Source organism: Doryrhamphus excisus, linkage group LG19, assembly GCF_037039965.1.
Source record: "Doryrhamphus excisus strain RoL-2023G ecotype Guam linkage group LG19, RoL_Dexc_Guam_v1.1, whole genome shotgun sequence".
In the NCBI taxonomy this organism is placed as follows: domain Eukaryota; kingdom Metazoa; phylum Chordata; class Actinopteri; order Syngnathiformes; family Syngnathidae; genus Doryrhamphus; species Doryrhamphus excisus.
The window spans coordinates 16470525-16497500 of record NC_136375.1 but is presented as its reverse complement, the minus strand read 5'-3'; the positions used below and the strand labels follow the sequence as shown (position 1 = coordinate 16497500).

The following is a 26976-nucleotide window of genomic DNA, read 5'->3' as shown; positions in this document are numbered from 1 at the left end:
CACTTTTTTCACGCCGCCCCGCCCCCCCCCCCCCCCCGGGGCCTGATACCCTGAAGCGGGACCAGTGTTAGCAGTGATGTCATGTCATCCAGTATTCTTGCTGGAATTAGCCAGAGCCGCACAAGGCCGCCATCTGATGGTTTTCAAGGCCCGGGTCTGGATTACCAACATTTAGGTCAACAGCCAAGAAATTAGAATGGTTGCCGGCGCCCATTGTCCTTTGGGTGGTGGGGGTGGCGGTCAGCACCATCCATCTTGGACCGGTTTGGTTTTCTTGTAACCAACACTATCAAGTTTATTTTTATGAAGGAAAAGTGTGGAATTGAACCCAATAAAAACAAAAAAGCCGGCAGGCACGTAAAGAGGCATTTTTGTCTCGGTGGGGGGGCGTGGTAGTCGGCGAGGAAGAGCATCTGGAGGTCCAACACTGGGGCTCTATTGTGTGGTGTCAACTGCCGCCTCTTTTCAGCCTCAGTTCAACCCCCATGGATCCCTCATTGTTTCTGCTCTTGGACCACTTCAGTTTAATCACATTCATTCATTTTCTACCGCTTATCCTCACAAGGGTCGTGGGGGTATGCTGGAGCCTATCCCAGCTGACTTCAGACAAGCGGCAGGATACACCCTGGACAGGGACCCCATTGAATAGTAACGTTCAGTCATTCGTTTTCTACCACTTATCCTCACAAGGGTTGCGGGGTATGCTGGAGCCTATCCCAGCTGACTTCAGACAAGCGGCAGGGTACACCCTGGACAGGGACCCCATTAAATATTAACATTCATTCATTCGTTTTTTACTGCTTATCCTCACGAGGGTCGCGGGGGTTTGCTGGAGCCTATCCCAGCTGACTTCAGACAAGCGGCAAGATACAAACTGGACAGGGGTTGCATTAAATATTAACATTCATTCATTCATTTTCTACCGCTTATCCTCATGAGGGTCGCGGTGCATGCTGGAGCCTATCCCAGCTGACTTCAGACAATTGGCAGGGTACCCCCTGGACAGAGGTCCCATTAAATATTAACATTCATTCGTTCATTTTCTACCGCTTATCCTCACAAGGGTCGCGGGAGTATGCTGGAGCCTATCCCAGCTGACTTCAGACAAGCAGCATGGTACACCCTGGAGAGGGGCCTCAATAAATATTAATATTCATTCATTCATTTTCTACCTCTTATCCTCACAAGGGTCGTGGGGGGATGCTGGAGCCTATCCCAGCTGACTTCAGACAAGCGGCAGGGTACACCCTGGACAGGGACCCCATTGAATATTAACGTTCAGTCATTCATTTTCTACTGCTTATCCTCACAAGGGTTGCAGTGGATGCTGGTGCCTATCCCAGCTGACTTCAGACAAGCGGCAGGGTACACCCTGGAGAGGGGCCTCAATAAATATTAATATTCATTCATTCATTTTTTACCTCTTATCCTCACAAGGGTCGTGGGGGGATGCTGGAGCCTATCCCAGCTGACTTTAGACAAGCTGCAGGGTACACCTTGGACAGGGGTCCAATTAAATATTAACATTCATTCATTCATTTTCTACTGCTTATCCTCACAAGGGTCGTGGGGGTATGCTGGAGCCTATCCCAGCTGACTTCAGACAAGCTGCAGGGTACACCTTGGACAGGGGTCCCATTAAATATTAACATTCATTCATTCATTTTCTACTGCTTATCGTCAGGAGGGTCGAGGGGGTATGCTGGAGCCTATCCCAGCTGACTTCAGACAAGCTGCAGGGTACACCTTGGACAGGGGTCCCATTAAATATTAACATTCATTCATTCATTTTCTACTGCTTATCCTCACAAGGGTCGTGGGGGTATGCTGGAGCCTATCCCAGCTGACTTCAGACAAGCTGCAGGGTACACCTTGGACAGGGGTCCAATTAAATATTAACATTCATTCATTTTCTACTGCTTATCCTCACAAGGGTCGTGGGGGTATGCTGGAGCCTATCCCAGCTGACTTCAGACAAGCTGCAGGGTACACCTTGGACAGGGGTCCCATTAAATATTAACATTCATTCATTCATTTTCTACTGCTTATCGTCAGGAGGGTCGAGGGGGTATGCTGGAGCCTATCCCAGCTATCCCAGCTGACTTCAGACAAGCGACAGGAAGAATTAATCCAATCTGAAAAATTAGCCGGTTACCACCAGTTCCAGAATTATTTTTTCAAGCCGATACGGATAACTTCCTGGTTCTCCAGACCTATACTGACTTTTTGTGTATTTTTTTTTTAATTGACATAAGGCCTGTTTTGTTTTTATGACTTGACTTCCATGACTTCCTCACTGGTGTTCATGTTCATTTCATGTACTTTTCCTCCCGTCAGTAGTACATGACGTACTCTGTGACCACTAAACACTTGGGGGGAGGGGCTATCTTACCTTCCCGGTCAAGTGCTGATGAATCCTCTGTGACAAAGATGGCCTCCTTTTGCTCCGTTTCCAACCTCCAACTGTCTTTTCCATCCGATACGCCCAGTGATGCCCCCTTGGCTCGTCCTTCACTGTCACATTAACCACCTCGGACTTGCTCTCTTTCAGCCTTTCGTTCGCCTCCTGATGTAATTGATCACCATGTCCTTGATTTGTGTGTTTGGGTGCATGCTGGGATATTGATGGGGGTTGACAGGTCTGTCGCCTCCTAAGTATTCATGACTTTAAACAACGAAATGGACTGTACCACTTTTCTACATTGTTGTCCTAAATCTTAGCAAGATGTCCGTTCATAACGATAATGTCCGCCGTTTCCGTAAGACCTATCACGGTAATCAATAAATCAATTTTGCTACATCTAAAATACCAAAAAGCCTATTATATTTATTTATGGGACTTTGTATTGAGTTCTGGAATCGTGTAGAGCAGCGACACACAATAACCCGCACAGAAAGTGCCTCTTCCGGCAGTGTTTTCTTGGATTTTCTTGGATGATTGGTCACACTCCTAAGCACTCCCGAGGACTTCCGGAAACATACGTTCACTTTGAGTACAGGGAATCTGCATCCCATACAAGGAAGTCCGTGTTGCAGTGACGTCGGTAGAAAGGCATGATAGGGAAAAACAGGCTTCAACTTCTACGGCCGTGTTCCACCTTCCGTTGGCCCAATTTTGGTCGGTCCGCTGAAAAAAACTCCCAGTACTCCCAGTGGCCAATCCACCCAGTGTCACTGTGTGTCGTCCACACTTTGGTTTTCTGCCTACACACTCCCGACATTTCCTTTTCAGCACAGCACGCAGCCACACTCCCGCCCCTCCAACTGCCTTCCTGTACTGGGAATTCCTATCATTAAGATAACATGGGGGCGGCACGGTGGTCGAGTGGTTATCGTGCAGACCTCACAGCTAGGAGACCGGGGTTCAATTCCACCCTGTGTGGAGGTTAATTAGCCACTCCAAATTGTCCATAAGTATGAATGTGAGTGTGAATGGTTGTTTGTCTATATGTGCCCAGGAAGGAGGAACCCTACCCCTCCATCTGGTACTTTTACAATCACTAACTGTTACATTTGTTCACTTCCTGCTTTCCATAATACAGTTTAAGGTTTTTTTTGTTTTTTTTGTTGTTTTTTTTTTTTTGATAGAATAAATGTTGGTTAAACACGCCGTGTCCTTCCAGATCACGTGCCTGCAAGACTTCTTTGGCAACGACGACGTGTTCATCGCATGCGGCCCAGAGAAGTATCGCTACGCCCATGATGACTTTGTGTTGGACCACAGCGGTAAGGCTTCCGCGGCCTTTGTGACTGGTAGGCCCGCTACTGCTAATCATGCTTTGTCCGTGTGTCGCTAGCTGGAGCACACAGCATGCCGTGTGTGTCTGTGTGTGGGTGTATGTTTCCCTTCTTTGTATTTCTGCTTACACTCCGGTACAGGAAGTGCGGTTACTATGAAGTAGTAGACCTTCCAGGGAAGGAACCAGAGTTAAGCCAAGGTCACAGCCTGTACCACTAATCATAATTGTAGCTACATTTTGTGTACCAACCTAAGACCTTTACCCTAATCATGATTGTAGGTACCAACCTAAGTCCTGTACCGGAATCATGATTGTAGGTACCAACCTAAGTCCTGTACCGGAATCATGATTGTAGGTACCAACCTAAGTCCTGTACCGGAATCATGATCGTAGGTACCAACCTAAGTCCTGTACCGGAATCATGATTGTAGGTACCAACCTGAGTCCTGTACCGGAATCATGATTGTAGGTACCAACCTGAGTCCTGTACCCTAATCATGATTGTAGGTACCAACCTAAGTCCTGTACCGGAATCATGATTGTAGGTACCAACCTAAGTCCTGTACCGGAATCATGATTGTAGGTACCAACCTAAGTCCTGTACCGGAATCATGATTGTAGGTACCAACCTAAGTCCTGTACCGGAATCATGATTGTAGGTACCAACCTAAGTCCTGTACCGGAATCGTGATTGTAGGTACCAACCTCAGTCCTGTACCGGAATCATGATTGTAGGTACCAACCTAAGTCCTGTACTGGAATCGTGATTGTAGGTACATTGTGCGTATGAATCTAAGACCTGTACCGCAATCATGATTGTAGGTCCATTGTGCGTACCGACCTAAGACCTGTACCGGAATCATGATTGTAGGTACTAACCTAAGACCTGTACCGCAATCATGATTGTAGGTACCAACCTAAGTCCTGTACCAGAATCATGATTGTAGGTACATTGTGCGTATGAATCTAAGACCTGTACCGCAATCGTGATTGTAGGTATATTGTGCGTACCGACCTAAGACCTGTACCGGAATCACGATTGTAGGTACCAACTTAAGTCCTGTACCAGAATCATGATTGTAGGTACCAACCTAAGTCCTGTACCGGAATCACGATTGTAGGTACCAACCTAAGTCCTGTACCGGAATCATGATTGTAGGTACCAACCTAAGTCCTGTACCGGAATCATGATTGTAGGTACCAACCTAAGTCCTGTACCGGAATCATGATTGTAGGTACCAACCTAAGACCTGTACCGGAACTGTGATTGTAGGTACATTCTGCGTACGAATCTAAGACCTGTACCGGAATCGTGATTGTAGATAGATTGTGCGTACAAATCTAAGTCCTGTACCAGAATCATGATTGTAGGTACCAACCTAAGACCTGTACCGGAACTGTGATTGTAGGTACATTCTGCGTACGAATCTAAGACCTGTACCGGAATCGTGATTGTAGATAGATTGTGCGTACAAATCTAAGTCCTGTACCAGAATCATGATTGTAGGTACCAACCTAAGACCTGTACCAGAATCGTGATTGTACTGTAGGTACATTGTGTGTACCAACCTAAGATATTATCCAATTTTCAAAAATACAACGATCCTGAAGATCGGGTTGGGACTTCCGTAGTACTTTTTCAGAGTTGGAAATATCTTTCACAAAGGTAAGTCAACCAGAAAAGAGCTCAAGTTCCGCACTTTCCTTGCCTTTGTTTATGTTCTCAACGTTGGGTGGTGGCGTGTGTCGACCCCAGTAGTCTGGAGATCTCAAGGACAAGGCCAAGACTGGTGATGGGAATCTTGACATAGCAGAATCCAATATGGGAAAGCTCTAGTAGACTATTATCTAACCAAGACCCCCCCGCTTCTGAGGACATTGAACTATCCAGTGACTTGTGTCCACAGAGTGTAAAGTACTCAAGTCGTCTTACAGTCGCTCTCTTACTCCGAACCGGACGGCCAAGAGTCCTGGACCGTCGCGACGAGGCAAGTCTCCTTCTGCAGGTTAGCTTTCCAGTTAGCATCTTTTAATGTGTGCTGTGTGTTGCCCTCATCTAAATCCAATTGAGACCATAAACGCTACCGTCACGCATGCTAAAACACATTTTTCACATCATTACCAGGAATGCTAACATAAGATATGCTTTATTATTAGTCCCACGAGGAGACTAAACACCCATTTAGCGTCCATCTTGTCATGTTTCAGTGAGGCCTTCAGTGAGGCCTACAGTCCACTACACCACCAGTCCATCTCTGACCAAGTCGCCAGGTGAGATGATCAATGATGATCAATTGTCCGAAACCCAGATTAGACTAACTTTGACAGATTTGCTGTTCTTCACGCAGTAAACGGTTTGGGTCACATTCCCACCACGGGGTCCACCAAGGCGTCCACAACCTCCCCCAACAACCACCAGGGGGAGACCAGCGATCCAGGGGGTGCGTCCCGTTCAACCTTTTCATCCCCTTCTTGGCTTCCTTTCCTAATTGTCTCCCCTTCTTTGCACCTTCCTTGAGTACCTGACTCTGTCCATGTCGCATTTGTCTCTGGTGCAGTCGGTGGTAACCATGGCGACCGCCTGTCCTCCACCATCCTGGACAAGTACGCCGTCGGCAAAGTTATCGGCGACGGCAACTTTGCCGTGGTCAGGGAGTGTGTGGAGAGGTAGGCTCACGGATTTTGGAAGTGGAATATATATAAACATGATTAGAGTTCTTTAGACATGAAATAACACCCCTATAGTCACCTTCACTCTCCAGTTACCCAATATAGTCGACATAATTCGAGAAAATAAGACATATAAAACATAGGAAACTTGTTTATGACCTTCTAAATGCACGTGTTAACCTAATTAGAGCCCTCAAGACGTGAAATAACACCCCTATAGTCAACTCCACTCTCCAGTTACCCAATATAGCCGACATAATAAGAGAAAATAACACATATTAAATATAGGAAGCTTTTTTTATGACCTTCTAAATACAGTTTTAACATGATTAGAGTCCTTTAGACATGAAATAACACCCCTATAGTCACCTTCACTCTCCAGTTACCCAATATAGTAGACATAATTAGAGAAAATAACACATATTAAACATAGGAAGCTTTTTTATGATTTTCTAAATGCACGTTTCAACCTAATTAGAGTCCTCAAGTCATGAAATAACACCCCTATAGTCAGCTCCACTCTCCAGTTACCCAATATAGCCGACATAATAAGAGAAAATAACACATATTAAATATAGGAATCTTTTTTATGACCTTCTAAATACAGTTTTAACATGATTAGAGTCCTTTAGACATGGAATAACACCCCTATAGTCACCTTCACTCTCCAGTTACCCAATATAGTAGACATAATTTGAGAAAATAAGACATATAAAACATAGAAAGCTTGTTTATGACCTTCTAAATACAGTTTTAACATAATTAGAGCCCTCAAGACATGAAATAACACCCCTATAGTCACCTTCACTCTCCAGTTACCCAATATAGTAGACATAATTTGAGAAAATAAGACATATAAAACATAGAAAGCTTGTTTATGACCTTCTAAATACAGTTTTAACATAATTAGAGCCCTCAAGACATGAAATAACACCCCTATAGTCACCTTCACTCTCCAGTTACCCAATATAGTAGACATAATTTGAGAAAATAAGACATATAAAACATAGAAAGCTTGTTTATGACCTTCTAAATACAGTTTTAACATAATTAGAGCCCTCAAGACATGAAATAACACCCCTATAGTCACCTTCACTCTCCAGTTACCCAATATAGTAGACATAATTAAAGAAAATAACACATATTAAATATAGGAAGCTTTTTTATGACCTTCTAAATACAGTTTTAACATGATTAGAGTCCTTTAGACATGAAATAACACCCCTATAGTCACCTTCACTCTCCAGTTACCCAATATAGTAGACATAATTAGAGAAAATAACTCATATTAAATATAGGAAGCTTTTTTATGATCTTCTCAATGCACGTTTCAACCTAATTAGAGCCCTCAAGTTATGAAATAACACCCCTATAGTCAACTCCACTCTCCAGTTACCCAATATAGCCGACATAATAAGAGAAAATAACACATATTAAATATGGGAAGCTTTTTTTATGACCTTCTAAATACAGTTTTAACATGATTAGAGTCCTTTAGACATGAAATAACACCCCTATAGTCACCTTCACTCTCCTGTTACCCAATATAGTAGACATAATTAGAGAAAATAAGACATATAAAACATGGAAAGCTTGTTTATGACCTTCTAAATGCATGTTTTAATATAATTAGAGCCCTCAAGACACGAAATAACACCCCTATAGTCAGCTTCACTCTCCTGTTACCCAATATAGTAGACATAATTAGAGAAAATAAGACATATAAAACATGGAAAGCTTGTTTATGACCTTCTAAATGCACGTTTTAACACAATTAGAGCCCTCAAGACACGAAATAACACCCCTATAGTCAGCTTCACTCTCCTGTTACCCAATATAGTAGACATAATTTGAGAAAATAAGACATGTAAAAAATAGGAAGCTTGTTTATGACCTTCTGATATTATATGTATATATCACTATATTGACCGTTACTATGGTACCCATTATGTCATTGGATGCTCATATCACCTCCTACTTCGGTTTGTGACATAAATAAAAAAATTTATTAAATTTAATTAAATTAAATTACAAATACAAAAATGTAATAAAAATAATTAACAAAAAACTTAAATTATATTAGGAAAGCAGGAAGTGAACAAACACTGAGCTAAGACTTTTCTCGCTGCCTCAGGTCCACGGGGAAAGAGTTTGCGCTGAAGATCATGGACAAAGCCAAGTGTAGCGGCAAGGTGTGTCCATTTTTTTGGTGCGTCTGCCTTTTTATCTTCATGTCGCTGACGCGATGATGATGATGTCCTGTCCTGTCGAGGCAGGAGCACCTGATGGAGAATGAGGTGGCCGTGCTGCGTCGCGTGAAGCACCCCAACGTCATCATGCTGGTTGAGGAGGTGGACACGCCCTCTGAGCGCTGTCTGGTCATGGAGCTGGTGAAGGTAGACACGGCAGGAAGTAGATACGTAGTACGTCTTTAAAGACACAGAGTATGCAGAGTAACGTCTCCGTCGCAGGGCGGCGACTTGTTTGATGCCCTCACGTCCTCGGCCAAGTTCACGGAGAAGAGCGCCAGCGTCATGGTGTGCGACTTGGCCGCCGCACTCAAGTACCTCCACGCCATGAACATCGTCCACAGAGACATCAAACCGGAAAACCTGCTGGTCCGTCTTTCTTGTCGCACCGACGGGTGTCTGGTTCTGATCCAAAAGCTGACCAAGGTGCTTCTGTGTCTACTCACAGGTGTTTGAGGGTCCTGACGGCGCCAAGTCTCTCAAACTGGGGGACTTTGGTCTTGCTACTGTGGTGGAAGGACCTCTGTATACCGTGTGCGGGACGCCGACGTACGTGGCGCCTGAAATCATAGCGGAATCTGGGTAAGACGGTTTGATTTATATCCATTTGGATTTGGAATATGACAATATTTCATCATCACATCATATGTGTATGATGAATACTGTAGAAACCTTGCAATCCTACCTGCTGTCCGTGTTCCCAGCATCACCCGCTCGCAGGTTTTTTCCGTCTGCGTAGTAATTCTACACTTCATTGAAAATCAGGCGATTAGACATTAAAAAAAAAATAATAATAATAATAATAAACAAGAACCAGGATATAACTTCTGCTCAAGCTCTGCAACCATTATGTCCAGTGGACAGTCATCAATTATATAATAATCATGATTATATTATTAATTAGCCTATTATTATTATTATCATCATTATTCTTCTTGTGATTATTACTACTACTACTAGGAGGCTAGTATTAGCCTGCTTATTGTCTTGCTTATTAGCCTGCTTTTGCCCTATTATATGAAATTTAATTTAATTTTTTTTTAAATCTATAAATTTTTTTAAAAATCTATAAATTAAAAAAAAAATCTATTAAAAATATCAAATTATTTGTGGTGTTTAAGAACCTAATGACACCACTGGTGATATGTAGTACTACGGTCACAATACCTTACACTATACCACCTAAATGCTGCATGAAGTCAGTTCTCTCCCATCATGTGTGGAAGTGGTACATTTTTGGCTTCTTGAGTTTAGAAAAAAAATAACATTATGCTGTTTTATTCATTGAACAATAAATAATAGGACTATAAGGGTGATTATAGGGCTGCACGGCGGTCGAGTGGTTAGCACGCAGACCTCGCAGCAAGGAAACCTGAGTTCAATCCCAAGCCTCGGCCATCTCTGTGCGGAGTTTGCGTGGGTTTTTTCCTGGTACTCCGGTTTCCTCCCACATTCCAAAAACATGCTAGGTTAATTAGCCACGTGTGTGTGTTTGTGTGTCTCCTCCCCAGCTACGGAGTCAAGGTGGACATCTGGGCTGCTGGAGTCATCACGTACATCCTCCTGTGTGGTTTCCCTCCTTTTAGAAGGTGTGTCCGTGACTAAGCAGAGTAGCAAGTAATGCTAGCATGGAACGGTACTAGCCAATACATGTTTATTACTACGTTGCAGTGAGAGCAACCATCAAGAGGACCTCTTTGACCAGATTCTACGAGGAAAACTGGACTATCCCGGTCCTTACTGGGACAACATCAGTCACTCAGCTAAGGTTTATTAGCTCGAAAAGTACTAGAAATACCAAATAGTTGAAAGAAATGTTCATCCACACTGTGCCAGATTAGAAAATAGTAAAAAAAATAATCAAAGTACATTTAAAAAAGTAGATTTTTACCTCAGGAACTCATCAAGAAGATGCTGCAGGTGAACACGGAGGACCGCTACACGGCGAAGGATGTCCTCGCCCATCCTTGGCTCACGGTATCGCTTCTACTTTTAGAAACTGTTCTCACTTTCGGGTGGGGTGGGGTGGCGTTTGCTGACTATGTCGCCGTGCGTCTCGCAGGATGACGACATGACGAAGAAAAACACAAAGGCCGAAGTGACGGGTAAACCGAGGACGCAGGGCAACGCCGCGGCGGCGGCGGCGGCGCTCTCCGTTATTGTGGTGAGTGAGTAGGAATGAGCCGAGCTTTATTCATTCATTCATTTTCACGAAGAGGCGGGGTCCACACTGGACTGGTGGCCAGCCAATCACAGGGCACATATAGTCAAACAACCATTCACACTCACATTCATACCTATGGATAATTTGGAGTGGCTAATTAACCTAGCATGTTTTTGGAATGTGGGAGGAAACCGGAGAAAACCCGGCAGAAGAATGTCGGATCAATCAGGACCTCCACGTACGTTCACGCTCGCTAGCTTTTATTATTGGCGTATTTTAGAGCTGCTAGCTTAGCTTGAACTCCCGCTGGTAGGACATCTTGTAATATTTCCATGTGACATGGCCGCTCCTCGGCCCGAACACGCTTTTTAATCCACCCCATGCCATTCTAAGTCCCGCTGCGGGGCCAACAATATCTTATCTTCTAATCCAAAACTCTCCCCATCCATCTCATCATGTCTAATTCCGTTTTATTTTCCAGAACACCGCCCCGGATAAGGAGACCCACCCCCAGAAGTCACCTGACCCTGCCGTCACCCCAAGGATATCTGAGGAACCTTCCAACAAAGCGACAGATGCTGCTGCGTCCCCCCCCAGACCAAGCAACCTCTGGTCCCCCCTGGACGAATCCCCCTCGTCCCCGCCCAGCGCTTGCAGTCCCTCACCTCCCGATACACACCCCCCCATGAAACATGTCATCTTCCTCCCTCTGGCTTTCCCTTCGCCCTCTTCACCGCCGCCCGTGCACCCGGCCCTGTTCCCCTCGCCTCCCTCGACCCCTCCCACATCTGCCTCCCCACCGTCACCCATAGAAGAAAGAGTCACCACGGAGCTTCTGGAAGGGGTTTAAGCGGAACCTATACCCCAAAGATCTTGTAAAGTGGGCACTAATGGACTAAACCAGACTTCTATTTCTTTGGTTTATTGACAAAGATGGACTCAAGAATGAACCACAGCATCGCATATAATTCTTATTCCTACTGTAGTATTAGTATCAAGAATACTTTCTGTTTAGTGGAGTCAACACAGCCCAAAAATACAATCATTCATTGACAAAATGTGTTTGTGATGAAAAACACAGTGATAAGTTATTCAGGAAAAAGTAAACATAAACAAATGATGTCTACCTTATTTAAATACATTACATTATAAGACTTGTTTGTGAGGAACCACACCATTACAACCCGCCCCGATTGACCATTAACTTCAGTATTTCTTCACATACATGCCTGGGAAAATTGAAGAATAAAATGATACAAATTAAGCTAAAGTCCCCCTAAAATAAGCCACAGGGTGGCGCTATAACACTCTGCTTTGACAGTGACGTCACTGTTTTGAATTCTGTGTGTGTGTGTAAACCATGACTTGAACATGTATAAAAATTAAAAAACACAGCAGGCTACAATGAATTTCTGTGCAAAACAGCTTTTAGTGCAAAGAAAATACAAACAAATAAAATGTTTAATAGACTGGTGCACTGTCCTGGGGTGCATTTTTTTTTTCCTGTGTAAAAAAGTTAAACCCTGAGAAATCTAAATCAGAGAAAACAACTTGCAAAACTGTATTTCAATTACAAAAAATATTACATACAAAATATTACAAAAAGTATACAAGTATATAAGATTTTTTTACGAGATTGGGATATTAGATTGATGTCATCCTAGATTTAGAGAAAAGTGATATTACAATGAAAATTTTGATTTTTCTCTTAACGTTTTTACTTCATTCTTGTAAAATTACAAAAAAAATCAATTTTGTCTGTTGTTGGTTAAATGCTATTATTAGAAACTAAAAAGGATCCACCAATGTCCCCGGTGCTGCACTTTGGAGAGCCATGCCATTAGCTTGTGTGTGAATTCATAAAACCGTAATGGCAATCTTAAAAGGCAGCAACAAAATTTCAACTGAAGCATAATACAAAAGCAGATGTTAAATATAAGAAAGAATGTCAAATATAAAAACAGACCGCTAAACTATTTATCCACGCTCAACACGATCGCATTATTTCACCTTAAAGCCAGTCATTGGAAGGTGCTCGAAAAGAAAGTGCGCGACTCCACGGTGTATTACGACCACAATCAGCCGCACGGACCTCACGAGCCACTCACCGCCAACACCGCCACCAGCGACGTACGCTGACTGAATTAAAAAGTCAAGATGGCGGCAGAGGGTCAGTTCGAGTACGAGTCGGTCCTCTGTGTCAAACCAGAAGTCAACGTGTACCGGATCCCACCGAGAGCATCCAACCGCGCTATCAGGTGAGGACGCAAGGGCCCGGCGGTGGGTAGAGTGTCCGCCAGCTGTCAGCCGTTACCGCGGCGACCTGCTTCGCTTCATGTAGCATCATGCTACCAGTTAGCATTCTGTGTACACAAACCTGAAAAATAAACACACAATTGGGGTTTATATCATTTATAACCCCCTTATCTTTTAGCGTTTATATATTTTCCGTTTTACTATGTGTTCTCAGGACTAGTTGTCTTTATGCGGACAGTCGTGTTTTGGGGGGGATACATCCGCGTCCGCCCAGTGACATGCCTGACCAAAATGGTGTTATTCATGAATTGAGAGTAATTGTGATGGTGTTCTGAAGGCCCTCATTTTCATTTGGAGCTCCATCATCAAGACGGCATCCTGTTTGAAATGAGACCTTCTACTCAAGGACACTGTAGCAGGTTAATATGCTCCAATATGGCAGTGCTGCCCGTAGAGTCAAGATGTTTCCCAAAAGAAACACCAGCTTGTTTACTAGACTACCCCCCCCCCCAAATGTGGCCCGCCACAGCTACATCTTAGCGGATGTATAGCAGCATCCCCTGGTCGGTGCATCAGTCGCCATATGCAAGTGTGAGTAAGGCACATGATGTAATAATTGGGCCTTGGCTTGCGGTGAGATGCACGCTCACAACTTGATTGACGTTTTTGCACCGTTGGTGCCACGGTGGAGTAAAGTGACAGCCAAAGATAAAGTGTTCAGTCATTCTCTTCATGGATGTGTCCCAAGGGCTGCTGATTGGAAGCTGGACGCTCCTGACTGGTCGGGACGCATGCGAGTGGTGGCTCGGGGGAAAGTGGCCTACGTCAAACTGGAAGACAAAATGTCTGGTGAGAGCGCACCGTAAACCGGGTCCAGAAAAAAAAAAACACACTCTTCATCACCCAGGGGTGTCCAATGTGTGTCCCGGGGACCATTTGTGGCCTGGAGTTGTTTTATTTGTAATGGTAATGGTAATGGTTTCATTTCATTTGAACATGCATCAGATTCCAATTGAGTGCATCCCATAATCAGTTCCCAGTTCCACATGTCCAAAAGGAGTAGGAAGAAGCAAAGCTTATTAAATCCTACTCCTCCATCTGGTACTTTTATAATCACTAACTCTTACATTTGTTCACTTCCTGCTTTCCTAATATAATTTAAGGTTTTTTTAATGTATTTTATAATTTTTTTTTTTTCATAGTTTTTTTATAGTTGTTTTTTATGTTTTTATTTATTTTTTTTATTTGTTTAATTTTGTTTATAAACAAATGTAAATTTGAAATGGTAAAAAGAAAGATTTAAATAAACAACAATAGAAATGGATAAAACAGCTGAATGGTGAAAAGATACATTCAAATATTAATGTTATATTCAAAGTAGTAGTAGAATAAAGATTAAATATTCCAATAAAAAAATACTCTTTTTTTAAAAAAAAAAGTTGTAATAGAATGAGAAACTAAATTTATAATATTATGGGATAAAGTCATAATATTCCCAAAATAACATTTATAAAGATGATTTAAGACAAAAGTTGAAATAATTAGAACATTTTTCCCCAAAAATATCAAAGTGGTAAATTTTCAAGCCCTGCTTGAATCAATGAAATTCATCAATATTTAATTAGTCATCTTGCACAGATGACAAATGAACAAGTCTCCCTAGATGCTTCCAAGCAATAGAACAACTCCATATTTCCTCTTCCTGCTGAGGTCATGGCCCGGTGCCCCAACATTGAGTTTGGCAGGGAGCATCTTTCATCCACATCTTCTACTACTTCTACTCCAGGGGAGCTGTTTGCCCAGGCGCCAGTGGATGAGTACCCTGGCATTGCCGTGGAAACAGTCAGCGACTCCAGCCGATACTTTGTGCTCCGCATCCAGGATGACAACGGTGGGTGTTGTGTAGTTGTAGAAGTAGCATCAGTCAGAAAAAACCCCACACACGGTGTACTGTACATGTTTAAAATGTCTCAATGCACACAGCTATATGGTTATAGTTGCACATTACTTACAGACACAGGCTCTGTACTTAGAAAGTATTCCGTATCATTGTAACTGCGTCACAAACGCGATGAAAAAGTGGAAAAATATCAGGAATGTTGATTCTGCAATGTCGGATCTTAAGGAGGTTCTAAGTAGCGCTTCAAAGAAACGGGAGTGAGACATAGACAATATTGTTCTGTTCAAAATGCCAGCCATTAAACTACACACAGACCAGGGCCTTCAATCATGATACATCTCCACATCACCAGCTGCCGTTTGACGCCCCCGCACAACCCGAAGCTCCATTGTTTCACTGAAGAATGATGGTGAAGATGATGTTGGAAAACATCTCAGGTGGGATCCGCTTGCCATGCCAGTAACGTTGGAAGCCTCCAGGACCATCAAGAAGGAAACCTAATTCCACCCTTCAATGTCCCATGTTTGTGTCCCCATGCATGACCAGTTTTATGGACTTGAATGGGACCAGATGTTTGTACCTTCTTAATAGTCTTCTGTCTGAGGAGCTGCCCATTTCACTTTAATGCTCATTTGCAGTTTATTGTATCATTATTTTATTTATTTTCTTTTTGAATTTAGAAGCGCTACTTAGAAGCTCCTTCGGATCCAGCAGGTCTAGAAGTATTGTTGTTTTGGTATGACCTGGTAGCTACTGTATTAGAGCGTTTCTCTTCGCAGGCCGCAGTGCCTTCATCGGCATCGGCTTTGGAGACCGAGGGGACGCCTTTGACTTCAATGTTGCCCTGCAGGACCACTTCAAGTATGTAAACAATCGGTCATTAGCGTTAGAATCAGGTAGCGTCATTTCTTGTGTATAAGATTTTTTTCATGCTTTGAACCCTGCGGATTGGACAGTGATGTTTTCCCATGATGCTTAGAGTGTAGTGACGTGGATCTGTGTGGACTTCAATTGCGATGCTGAAGAAGACATCTTGAATAGTTTTAAGAAGAACTACATTACTGTATATATATTAAGTTAAGTTAAGGCTACATATTGGAGTTTTTTGTGTAGCGTCCCCTTCTATGTTGCTTTGTGAAATCAATGCACCCAGGAAGGAAGTTGGCTCAGATCCTACATAAACTCAAACGCTAACCCTGTCACCGTGTTTACTGTATATTTTGCACACTTTGTCTCTCCAGGTGGGTCAAACAGGAAAACGAGTTCACCAAACAGGCACAGGCTCCAGACTCCACTCCGAAACTGGACCTGGGCTTCAAAGAGGGACAAACCATTACACTCAATATCGGGGTGAGAATGCTGTTCTAACATGTTGGCTTTGGAGACGCCCGTCTGCAACATCTGATCCCATCTCAATCCAATCCAGCAATCCAAAAAAAAGGACAGGACCCGCCCGCAGAGCTCAGGTGGTTTCGGAATCCTTCCACCTCCCCCCGGAGGCAAGCTGGCCCCGCCCCCTTCTTCATCCAGATCTAACAATCATAATGTGCAGCAGCCATCGGCAGTAGGAAACGACACGGGTAGGTCTTGGAGGTCTAGAAGGTCTCTTCTTTTCCTTTTATGGCAAAACATAGGAGCAAGGTCACTATAGGGGTGTTATTTCATGTCTGCAGGACTCTAATAATGTTAAAACCTGTGCTTAGAAATTTGTAAAACAGGTTTTATGGGCCATAACGATATCAATATTTTATTTATAAAAAAGAAATAAGGTCCGGGACCATTCATGCATTTTCTATACCACTTAGCTTCTATCGCGGGGGTGCTGGAGCCTACCCCAGCTGTCTTGGGGCGAGAGGCGGGGTACACCCTGGACTGGTGGCTAGCCAATCACAGGGCACATATAGACAAACAACCATTCACACTCACATTCATACCTATGGACAATTTGGAGTGGCTAATTAACCTAGCATGTTTTTGGAATGTGGGAGGAAACCGGAGTACCCGGAGAACACAGAGATGGCCGAGGGTGGAATTGAACTCAGGTCTCCTAGCTGTGAGCTCTGCGCGCTAACCACTCGTCCCTATAAGGACTGTTATGAGGAAAAATGATCATTTTTAAAAGGAAAAACTCCAGGAATTGGGCCGGTATTCCTTGCTAGGAAAGGTCAATGTTTGGCCCTCATAGCTTCTTCATGCTTTTATTCTCCCTCAGGTTGCTTGTTGGATCTGGACTCCAGCAACTCCAACTCGCTGGCGGCTTCCAATCCATCAGCCGTGACGGCCAGCTCGGACCTGTGGGGAGACTTTGACTCCCCCAAGTGAGTGGGGGAGGTTTTTCCCTCCCTGTCCATGTACTTGTCTCTCTCAGTAACATTATGCAGCACTTTGGCGTCCTTGCTTTCCCCTTTCAGGGGGGGCCCTACTGCTCCCTGCCGCGCAGGGTAAAAGCCCTCACAACCCTTGTGTACCCCCCCCCACCCTATTTCAGTTGTAACACTCAGCACTAATACACCCCCGCTGCTCATATTCCCCATGTAGAGCCATTGCTTTATTCCCTCATTCTAACTGTGAAGATGATAAACGTATGCAGTGAATAGAACAATGAATGCATTTTCTGTACATTCCAAATGTGTACATATACATATATTTATGTATCTTATCTGTATTGTAGCTTTATTGATTATTTTTTTTGCACAGTCAGTCTGTTTCTCCAGTATGTGTTGTAGTAACGGCTTATACTGTACTCTTGCAGTCTTGTCTCTAGCACCCTCTAGTGGCCTCTTGGGGCACCACAGCAATACCAGCAGTGAATACATGATAGATGATGATGAGCTGCCGTCCCAAACTGGGAGACTTAAATCAGTGCACTGCGGCACACGGACGAAACCAGGTCTAAAAAGGGAGGGGGGGGTGGTTGGGGGGACCTGAAGGAAAACACGGCAGTGCTCAAGTCCAGGTTTTGGATTGCAATGTTGGGACTAGGCTTGTATTTGTAAAGTGCAGTATTATTCTTCTCCTTTCTTCGTGTTCTTTTTCTTCTTCTTCTTAGTGTTCATCTTCTTCTTTCTACTTGTTGTTATTGTTTACATGCAGATGGATTTGCTTGTTCTGTGACAGAAGTGCAATGCAGATGGACACACTGACCCTAAGTGTTTGATCCCCCCCTAATGTGTGTATATGGAAATATGCAAAGATAAATCTATCACATCGACAACCTCCATGGCTTTCATTCCTTCCAGGCTGTATAATTGCAACAGTACACGTATACAGTACATACAGTCATACATTATCACTACGTACAGGGGTGTCCACGCCCGAAATGATATATTTCAGTAAGAAAGCTTTATGATGTATTATTGCTATCAACTTCCCTCTTTGCTCTTTTTCACACATATTTTTGCTGTGACATTATTTTACCGACTATTTTCACTTTCTTCTTTTCCACTAAAGAGGATTTTTATTTTCTTCTCATCATATTTGGACTTTATCCTCGTAGCATTGTGACTTTATGCTTGGGAAAAATGGCCGCTGATTTGTCCAGTTCTACTGTTGTTCCTTGTTGAATTGTAGTTCTAGGTCTGTTGGGACACCCCCGAGGTGGCACCTTCCAGTATGAAAGAGAGCAGGCGTGGGTGCTGCTATGGTGGAACGGAGAAAGAAGCGTGCGTGATGTGATCTATGGAACGCTCAGGACTGGCAGACAATTTCAGGTTAGCAAACATAAACATGGACGTGACGACGACACACGCGTGTGGCCACTGACTGCTGGATCCATCTTAGGACTGTCAGGCCTTGCTGGCCCAGGTCTTGGAGTGGCCACGGCGATTGCGACAGCGTTTCCTGTTGGATGACCTCTGGATGCGCCTGGGCCACCCGGACAGCTCCCTGCACAGCTCAGCTGTCTCACACAAACAGAGAGAGAGAGAGAGAAGGTGCGAGTGTGGGCGAACGACAGATGATGACACCCTGGCTGGCTCACCTTTGAGATCCTCCTCGTGTTGGCACACCGTCCTCGTGCAGATCTCATTGTTGATCACGTAGACGCGAGGGAGGCTGAAAAGACAAATACTCCATCACAACTCACAATTACACTCTAACCGGCCATGGAAGCCAAAAGAAACACTCTAGCTCGGTACGCTATCAGCTAATCATGCTAATCATGCTAATCCCTCCTGGGATTCCTTATTTCTAAATGAAATATTTCCCTAAACAGTTTAACACCGTCTAAATACAGGTTTTTAACATTATTAGAGCCTGCTTGACATGCAATAACACCCCTATAGTCACCTTTACTCTCCTATCACCCAATATAGTAGACATAAGAGAAAATAAGACAAAGAAAAAACAGTTAACAACCTTCTAAATACAATTTTTGGCATAACTAGAGTCCTCTAGACATGAAATAACACCCCTATAGTCACCTTTGCACTCCTATTACATAATATAGTAGACATATGTGCGAATAAGACGAAGAAAAAACATTTTACAACCTTCTAAATAAAATTTGGGCATAATTAGAGTCCTCTAGACATGAAATAACACCCCTATAGTCACCTTTGCACTCCTATTACATAATATAGTAGACATATGTGCGAATAGGACGAAGAAAAAACATTTTACAACCTTCTAAATAAAATTTTGGGCATAATTAGAGTCATCTAGACATGAAATAACACCCCTATAGTCACATTTGCTCTCCTATTACCCAATGTAGTGGACATCATAAGAGAAAATGAGACATAAGACATACAAAATGCCTTCATGACCTTCTAAACATACTTTAAATATTATTCCATGTCTAGAGGGCTCTAATAACACCCCTATAGTCACCTTTACACTCCTATTACCTAATATAATAAAATATGTGAAAATAAGACAAAGAAAAAAACTGTTAACAACCTTCTTAATGCAATTTTTGGCATAATTAGAGTCCTCTAGACATTAAATAACACCCCTATAGTCACCTTTGCTCTCCTATTATCCAATATAGTAGACATCATAAGAGAAAATTAGACATAAGACAGAAATGGCATTCTAAACATGCTTTAAACATGATTAGAGCCCTCTAGACATGGAATAACACCCCTATGGTCACCTTTTCACTCCTATTACCAATATAGCTGACATAATAAGAGGAAATAAGACATACTAAATGCCTTTATGACCTTCTAAATGTGCATTGGTTTTGACCAGCAATGTCTATAAAACACCACCAGATGTCAGCGTCGCTCTGCAAATCCCTTCCTGATCTTCCTGATCCCTCTTAGGGCGACTTCAAGGGGGAGTCAAAGTCGATTCTTAGGAATGTTCCATTGTCAGGTTAATTATTACATTTTAACCATTAAATGTACACAAGTACACACAACCTATACTGCAAAACCGCTGCTCAAGCTCTGTATTCATTCTGTGGACAGTCATCAATTATATCATAATCATTATTATATTATTCACTGGCCTATTATTATTACTATCATCATTATTCTACTACTACTAGTAGTAGTAGTAGTAGTAGGCTAGTATTAGCCTGCGTATTGGCTTGCTTATTAGCCTGCTTTTGCCCTATTATATGAAATATGCCAGAGATTTTTTTGTAAAAAAGAAAAAAAAATTAATAAGAATTTTTTTCAAATCTATAAAAAAAGGGGGGCTGAATTCCCCCTAAAAAATAAACCTAATGACGCCACTGGCGGGACCTCATTCATTTTATACCACTTTTCCTCACGGGTGCTGGAGCCTATCCCAGCTGTCTTAGGGGCGAGAGGCGGGGCATGTTTTTTTTTTGGCATGTGGGAGGAAACCGGAGTACCCGGAGAAAACCCACGCATGCACGGGGAGAACATGCAAGGTCTGCATGCTAACCACTTGAACACCGTGCAGCCCACTGGCGGGACCTAATCCGTATAATTCCAAACGGTCACCTTCAAGTGCCACGATTTGAAGGTGTACTTGATTTATTAACTTTTATACTATGATCTGTTTTGCTATTTATGCATGGAGGCGGTGCATCATGACTTGCTGGAGTTGTTGTTGTCACCTGTAGAGGCAGAGCCCGCCCACGCATCTCTTGATTGGACGATGAACCGAGTACATCCTGGTGCAGGGGTACATCTCCTCCCTGCAGTCTGCACACACACACAGCATGATGCATCAGGGATGTATTAAAGCAGCAGGCCGTGCTGGTCTACGTACTGGCTGGGAGGGTCCCATCAGGGGCCTCGGTGGTCTCTGGAGACACGACAAGTAAACACAACACAACAGTGACTAATAGTCTGACAGCAAAAACCTGAAGAGGAGACATAGGAAGGAACATCATACCGCTCTCCTGGGCTCGGACTTCGCCGCCGAGCGCTGTGGAAGAAAAAAGAAAAAAAAAACACAAACACCAGCATGACACGAGCACAATCAACTCCTGTGTTGTTTGGCAGCGTTACCGTGGAGACCACAGAGGAGAAGGACCACAGGAATGATGCCCATGGCGACGCTGCAACCAGGTTAGCTTTACCAGCTGCAACCGAGAGAGGAGCAAAATGGAGCAATGTGTTTTAACAAGGATACAAAAACACTACAGCCGAATGGTACCCAGATGTCAATCAATCTCCATCGTTTACCACTGCTGTGTTTCCTGATTGCTAGCGACCATTGCTAGGGGCGCCATTACGGAATAGTGTAAACAAATCTTGGCTTCAAGGAGGAGCGGGGGGAGGAGTAAAATGGAGCAATGTGTTTTAACAAGGATACAAAAACACTACAGCCGACGTCAATCAATCTCCTTCATGCACCATTGCTGTGTTTCCTGATTGCTAGCAATCCTTGCTAGGGGTGCCATTACGGAATAGTGTAAACGAATCTTTGCTTCATGGAGGAGTAAAATGGAGCAATGTGTTTTCACAAGGATACAAAAACACTACAGCCGAATGGTTCCCAGACGTCAATCAATCTCCATCGTTTACCATTGCTGTGTTTCCTGATTGCTAGCGATTGTTGCTAGGGGTGCCATTACGGAATAGTGTGAACGAATCTTGGCTTCATGGAGGAACGGGGTGAGGAGTAAAATGGAGCAATGTGTTTTAACAAGGATACAAAAACACTACAGCCGAATGGTACCCAGATGTCAATCAATCTCCATCGTTTACCACTGCTGTGTTTCCTGATTGCTAGCAATCGTTGCTAGGGGCGCCATTATGGAATAGTGTAAATGAATCTTGGCTCCATGGAAGAGCGGGGGGAGGAGTAAAATGGAGCAATACATTTTAACAAGGATACAAAAACACTACAGCCGAATGAGACCCAGATGTCAATCAATCTCCATCGTTTACCACTGCTGTGTTTCCTGATTCCTTGCGACCATTGCTAGGGGCGCCATTACGAAATAGTGTAAACACATCTTGGCTTCATGGAGGAGCGGGGTGAGGAGTAAAATGGAGGAATACGTTTTAACAAGGATACAAAAACACTACAGCCGAATGAGACCCAGATGTCAATCAATCTCCATCGTTTACCACTGCTGTGTTTCCTGATTCCTTGCGACCATTGCTAGGGGCGCCATTACGAAATAGTGTAAACACATCTTGGCTTCATGGAGGAGCGGGGTGAGGAGTAAAATGGAGCAATGTGTTTTAACAAGGATACAAAAACACTACAGCTGAATGTTACCCAGATGTCAATCAATCTCCTTCATGAACCATTGCTGTGTTTCCTGATTGCTAGCGATCGTTGCTAGGGGTGCCATTACAGAATAGTGTAAACGAATCTTTGCTTCATGGAGGAGTAAAATGGAGCAATGTGTTTTCACAAGGATATAAAAACACTACAGCTGAATGGTACCCAGATGTCAATCAATCTCCATCATTTACCACTGCTGTGTTTCCTGATTGCTAGCAATCGTTGCTAGGGGCGCCATTATGGAATAGTGTAAATGAATCTTGGCTCCATGGAAGAGCGGGGGGAGGAGTAAAATGGAGGAATACGTTTTAACAAGGATACAAAAACACTACAGCCGAATGATACCCAGATGTCAATCAATCTCCATCGTTTGCTACTGCTGTGTTTCCTGATTGCTAGCGATCGAATAGTATAAACGAATCTCGGCTTCATGGAGGAGTAAAATGGAGCAATGTGTTTTAACGAGGATACAAAAACACCACAGCCGAACGGTACCCAGACGAGGCACGCCAATACGGCTAATCACTTGATGATAAATTAAAACGAAATTTGGACTTAGAGAGTTTGACAGCCTTCAAACATGGATAACAATTGCTAACAAATGAAGTTGGCTACTTAGCAGATTGGGCTTATTGCAGGCTATTTTGGGACGCTGGTTGCGATGGAAGGTGCTAAAAGGACCCATGTCGAAAGAGAGAGAAAGGAGAGGCTGCTTTGTAAAGTTGGCAATGTGTCAGTACATGGAGTCCAAGTTGTGAGTTCTCTCCAAAGAATGTGTGTGTTATTTTTTGGGGGTGCCCTCCACCCCCGTCGCTCTGTTCCACACATTCTTCCACAGATTTCTTACTTTGCAAGAAAAGCACATGTTTTCCAGCAAAGCTGTAGCCAGTGTTGGTCACGCTCATCCAATAAGAAAGAAACATCCTGACACGGCAACATTCTCCGAATTTTCTGTCGCCCCGCGTATCGTCACGTAAAAAGCAGATTCTGTCAGCAATCGCTCCGTCGTTTGGACACGATGCCAGGAAAATTCTTCCAAAAAGGAAACGGTACTCACACAACTCTTGCTCTTGCTCCAACCTGGGAATGCTTTGTCTTCTTGTTTTTGTCTCCTTCGCTCCTTCTCCCTCCTCCTTTCCTCCTCCCTCCTCCTGTGTTTCTTACATCCCATCATTGTGTCCTGGCCTTCTCGCCCTGCCCCAGTCCGCCACGCCTGCTGATATCCCGATGCCTTCGATGCCAAACATCCTCGCTGTCCTGTCCTTCATTTCATATCAGTCTTTGGAGAAAAGCGGAATATATTTCATATTTATATGAGGAGCAGCTAAATATGCTCATCTTTCGGTATTTATTATGTTGTAGACTCCTATAGAGCAGCTACACACCATAACCAGCAAAAGAAAACCTTCTAGATCTTCCAGAATCTGCACCTATTCCGGCTGAATAGGTGCATAGGTCTCGCTTACCAAGTGCTGGGTAGGACTTCCGCTGTCGTGTCGCTAGCTGCGAAGCCAACTTTATAGGAGTTGATAATAAACAGCCATTCATCTTCATGGTTGGACCATAACGCACGCAGACAGCTTTCTAGATCTTCCAGAATCTGCACCTATTCCGGCTGAATTTCTGTGGATTTCATGGTTCCCGTGAAAACGGACGGTTTTAATGTATTCTGACCACGGCCCTCCTCCGAGCACGCCCACTCCGCTGTGGTTGGTCACATTTACCAAGTTCTCAGGACTTCAGCCCCCCTAAAATGTTCTTAAGCCCCCCGAAATAATTTGATATTTTTTTATTGATTTTTTTAAAATGGAGGTAGCCGTGCATCTGTCTCTCCTTCTCTGCACTTCCTCCACTGTTGTCTTAAAGCTTCCTCTGACTGGGATACCATGAACATCCAGCAGCAACGCAACGTTTTTGCCATGACTACCATTTGGATAAGAAATATACTGAACCAAGTCCACCAACTACCTGGTGAGGACTTTGTTTACTCTGCTTTAGCTGGGAGGTGCCCCCCCCCCCTCGACTGAAATGTAGGAATAAGTTGATCATGGAAAATCCAGCTGCATGGTGGTCGAGTGGTTTGCACGCAATCCCACCCTCGGCCACTCTTTTGGAAAAGAAAAGAAACTTCCAGTACGACTGGGATACTTTGAACATCCAGCAGCAACGCGACATTTTGCCGTGATTTGCTCAGATGATTAGCTTGGACGACGAGCCTTCCATTTGACCACTAGATGGCGCTCCTTGTTCCCATTCAAAGCACACAGCAACCTTTCTGACTTTGGAATGGTGGATAAGTGTAAAAAAACAACATGTTTGATCCTTTTTGGTACTTTAGTGGTTGGTTAAAGTGTAAAGAGGAGAAGTGGACGAACATAACAAGATAACAAGGTCACCCGTCAGACTTTGATGACAGTTTGACAGATGGGACGGGGAAATAGAGAGAGGATCTACATTGGACTCAAGTCAAGATGACCCCCTCCCAGGAATCCAAGATGGCCACTGAGAGGAGCGGGTGGGGCAGGTGGCGGGCAGGCAAGCATGCCGGACCGTAAACACCGGATAAACCCTCGGCTCGTTTATTACACGGACGCTTTGGGGCAGGTTAATAATCGCCCCGTGTCTTTGTGCGTCGCCCTCGGGTGCAGGAAATGCTTCGCCGTGGTTGGTTGGAACCCAAATACAATCTCATATGGCGCGACAGGGAAAGTTTGGATGCTTCCGGGTCTAGGTAACCCCCGCTCACCCTCGTCACGGCAGGGATGCATTTCACACATTTGGACGCTAACTTTTCATTGGCTTCCAACTGGTGGCCGTAAATCAGCCTCTCATGGCGTTCCCGCTTCTTCGCTGAGCTAGCCTCCACATTATCCTCAGTAAATCACACTATTCCATCCTATTCAGCCCCTTTCACGCAGGAGGCCTGCCAAGTTGCCACATGAGTCGCTCTGTCGTTGATGCACCTGTGCCTTTTCACACAGAAACGCAAAGTGGATATCTGGACTTTCTGTGTGGGATTAACATTCAAATTCGGAGTCAGGAATGAAGAACGGATTTGTCCTGGTTTCAAATTTATTACATTAGTTGAAAGCGAAATTCCGCATCACCGAAGTCAGTGTCTTGTATATCCAGGACACATCCATGCGTGGAATCAATCCGTTGGCCGATGTCCGCATGTGTGATTCTACCCCATTCCTCCTGGAGTGCTTGGCCGCTTCTGGATCACAGCTTCTTACACGGAGATCCTCGGGAATACGCAGTCTTCAAGACACGGAATATTATTCCGTCTCAGGTAGTCCTGACAGACTCTGGAGCCTCTCCAGGCCTGAACTGGACTGTTCCAGTTCCTCTCTATGCTCCTCACAGCCAACATCTCCAACCTAGCTTTTGTATCCTTCCCCTAGACCAGGGGTGGGCAAACTACGGCCCGGGGGCCACATCCGGCCCGCCCAATCTTTCCAAAGTATTTCATTTAAACTCAACATACAACCTGGCATCATGGCCTGAGCCAACCTTTTGATGGTTTTATCAATTTCCTTTTTTGACATGGTCTGTTGTTTACAAAGTGCTCCTGAAAAAAGGGACACAAGCACATAATAATAATAATATTAATAATAATAATTATTATTAGATTATTATTATATTATATAATTATTATTAGAACTATTGTGATTATTATAATTATTATATTAATGCTAATTATTATATTAATTATATATAATATAATTGTTATATTTGCATATTTTACATAATAATAATATAATAATTATTATTTTAATTTTATTGTAATTATTATAATATTTTATTATTTTTAAAATATTTAAATATAAATCTAAAATAATAAATAATAATAGCAGATTGCATGGACTGTTACGTGTAAAATATATAGTCTGCCCCCCCCCCATGCCCAATTTTCATTTTTCATACCACTGTATATACACAATAATGAATATTGTTTGAAAATGCTAAATTCATTTTTTTAATTCTTTTTTTTTTTGCAAAAAAAAATTCATATTTGTGAAAAAAATTGGCAAAATTTGCCCCCTTAAAAAAATACACAAAACAAATGCAGAGATGTGATATTCTAATTTCAATATATTCATTCATTCATTCATTTTCTACCGCTTATCCTCAGCTGGAGCCTATCCCAGCTGTCTTGGGGCGAGAGGCGGGGTGGGGTACACCCTGGACTGGTGGCCAGCCAATCCCAGGGCACATATAGTCAAACAACCATTCACACTCACATTCATACCTATGGACAATTTGGAGTGGCTAATTAACCTAGCATGTTTTTGGAATGTGGGAGGAAACCGGAGTACCCGGAGAAAAGCCACG

The 26976-nt window shown here is 43.4% G+C and overlaps 3 protein-coding genes across 9 annotated transcripts in view; 2 read left to right on the top strand and 1 right to left on the bottom strand.

Annotated features, from left to right (window-relative positions):
* The window catches only part of dclk2a (doublecortin-like kinase 2a), a 20860-nt gene extending 10012 nt beyond the window's left edge, over window positions 1–10848 (top strand). The window contains exons 4-16 of one of the 6 annotated variants that reach the window (XM_078799194.1): window positions 3624–3726; window positions 5648–5728; window positions 5949–6011; window positions 6089–6181; window positions 6299–6407; window positions 8545–8602; window positions 8687–8806; window positions 8882–9028; window positions 9108–9241; window positions 10171–10248; window positions 10331–10427; window positions 10556–10636; window positions 10722–10848. In XM_078799194.1, the coding sequence (XP_078655320.1) occupies window positions 3624–3726; window positions 5648–5728; window positions 5949–6011; window positions 6089–6181; window positions 6299–6407; window positions 8545–8602; window positions 8687–8806; window positions 8882–9028; window positions 9108–9241; window positions 10171–10248; window positions 10331–10427; window positions 10556–10636; window positions 10722–10835 (1278 nt within the window). In that variant the 3' untranslated portion in view covers window positions 10836–10848. Of the gene's footprint in view, window positions 1–3623; window positions 3754–5647; window positions 5747–5948; window positions 6012–6088; window positions 6182–6298; window positions 6408–8544; window positions 8603–8686; window positions 8807–8881; window positions 9029–9107; window positions 9242–10170; window positions 10249–10330; window positions 10428–10555; window positions 10637–10721 lie in introns of all 6 variants that reach the window. The other 5 variants (XM_078799193.1, XM_078799192.1, XM_078799191.1 and 2 more) reach the window with 5 other exon arrangements.
* A 2061-nt stretch (window positions 10849–12909) lies between these two features.
* necap1 (NECAP endocytosis associated 1) lies at window positions 12910–18193 on the top strand. Its single transcript, XM_058057242.2, has 7 exons — window positions 12910–13081; window positions 13828–13928; window positions 14866–14970; window positions 15759–15840; window positions 16221–16329; window positions 16406–16559; window positions 17192–18193. The coding sequence occupies exons 1-7, from the start codon at window positions 12981–12983 to the stop codon at window positions 17299–17301; spliced, it is 762 nt and encodes a 253-aa protein (XP_057913225.2). The 5' UTR covers window positions 12910–12980; the 3' UTR covers window positions 17302–18193.
* A 268-nt stretch (window positions 18194–18461) lies between these two features.
* On the bottom strand, window positions 18462–23796 carry mfap5 (microfibril associated protein 5). 2 transcript variants are annotated; one of them, XM_078799069.1, is made up of 8 exons: window positions 23699–23796; window positions 21411–21484; window positions 21295–21327; window positions 21169–21204; window positions 21014–21101; window positions 18959–19032; window positions 18743–18877; window positions 18462–18617 (listed from the first exon to the last, which is right to left on the bottom strand). In XM_078799069.1, exons 2-7 carry the CDS (start codon window positions 21451–21453, stop codon window positions 18765–18767), a joined length of 387 nt encoding a protein of 128 aa, XP_078655195.1. In that variant the 5' UTR covers window positions 21454–21484; window positions 23699–23796; the 3' UTR covers window positions 18462–18617; window positions 18743–18764. The 2 variants fall into 2 exon arrangements, with proteins under 2 accessions (XP_078655195.1, XP_057913227.2); XM_058057244.2 differs by having other exon boundaries at window positions 18462–18877.
* Window positions 23797–26976: the final 3180 nt, after the last annotated feature.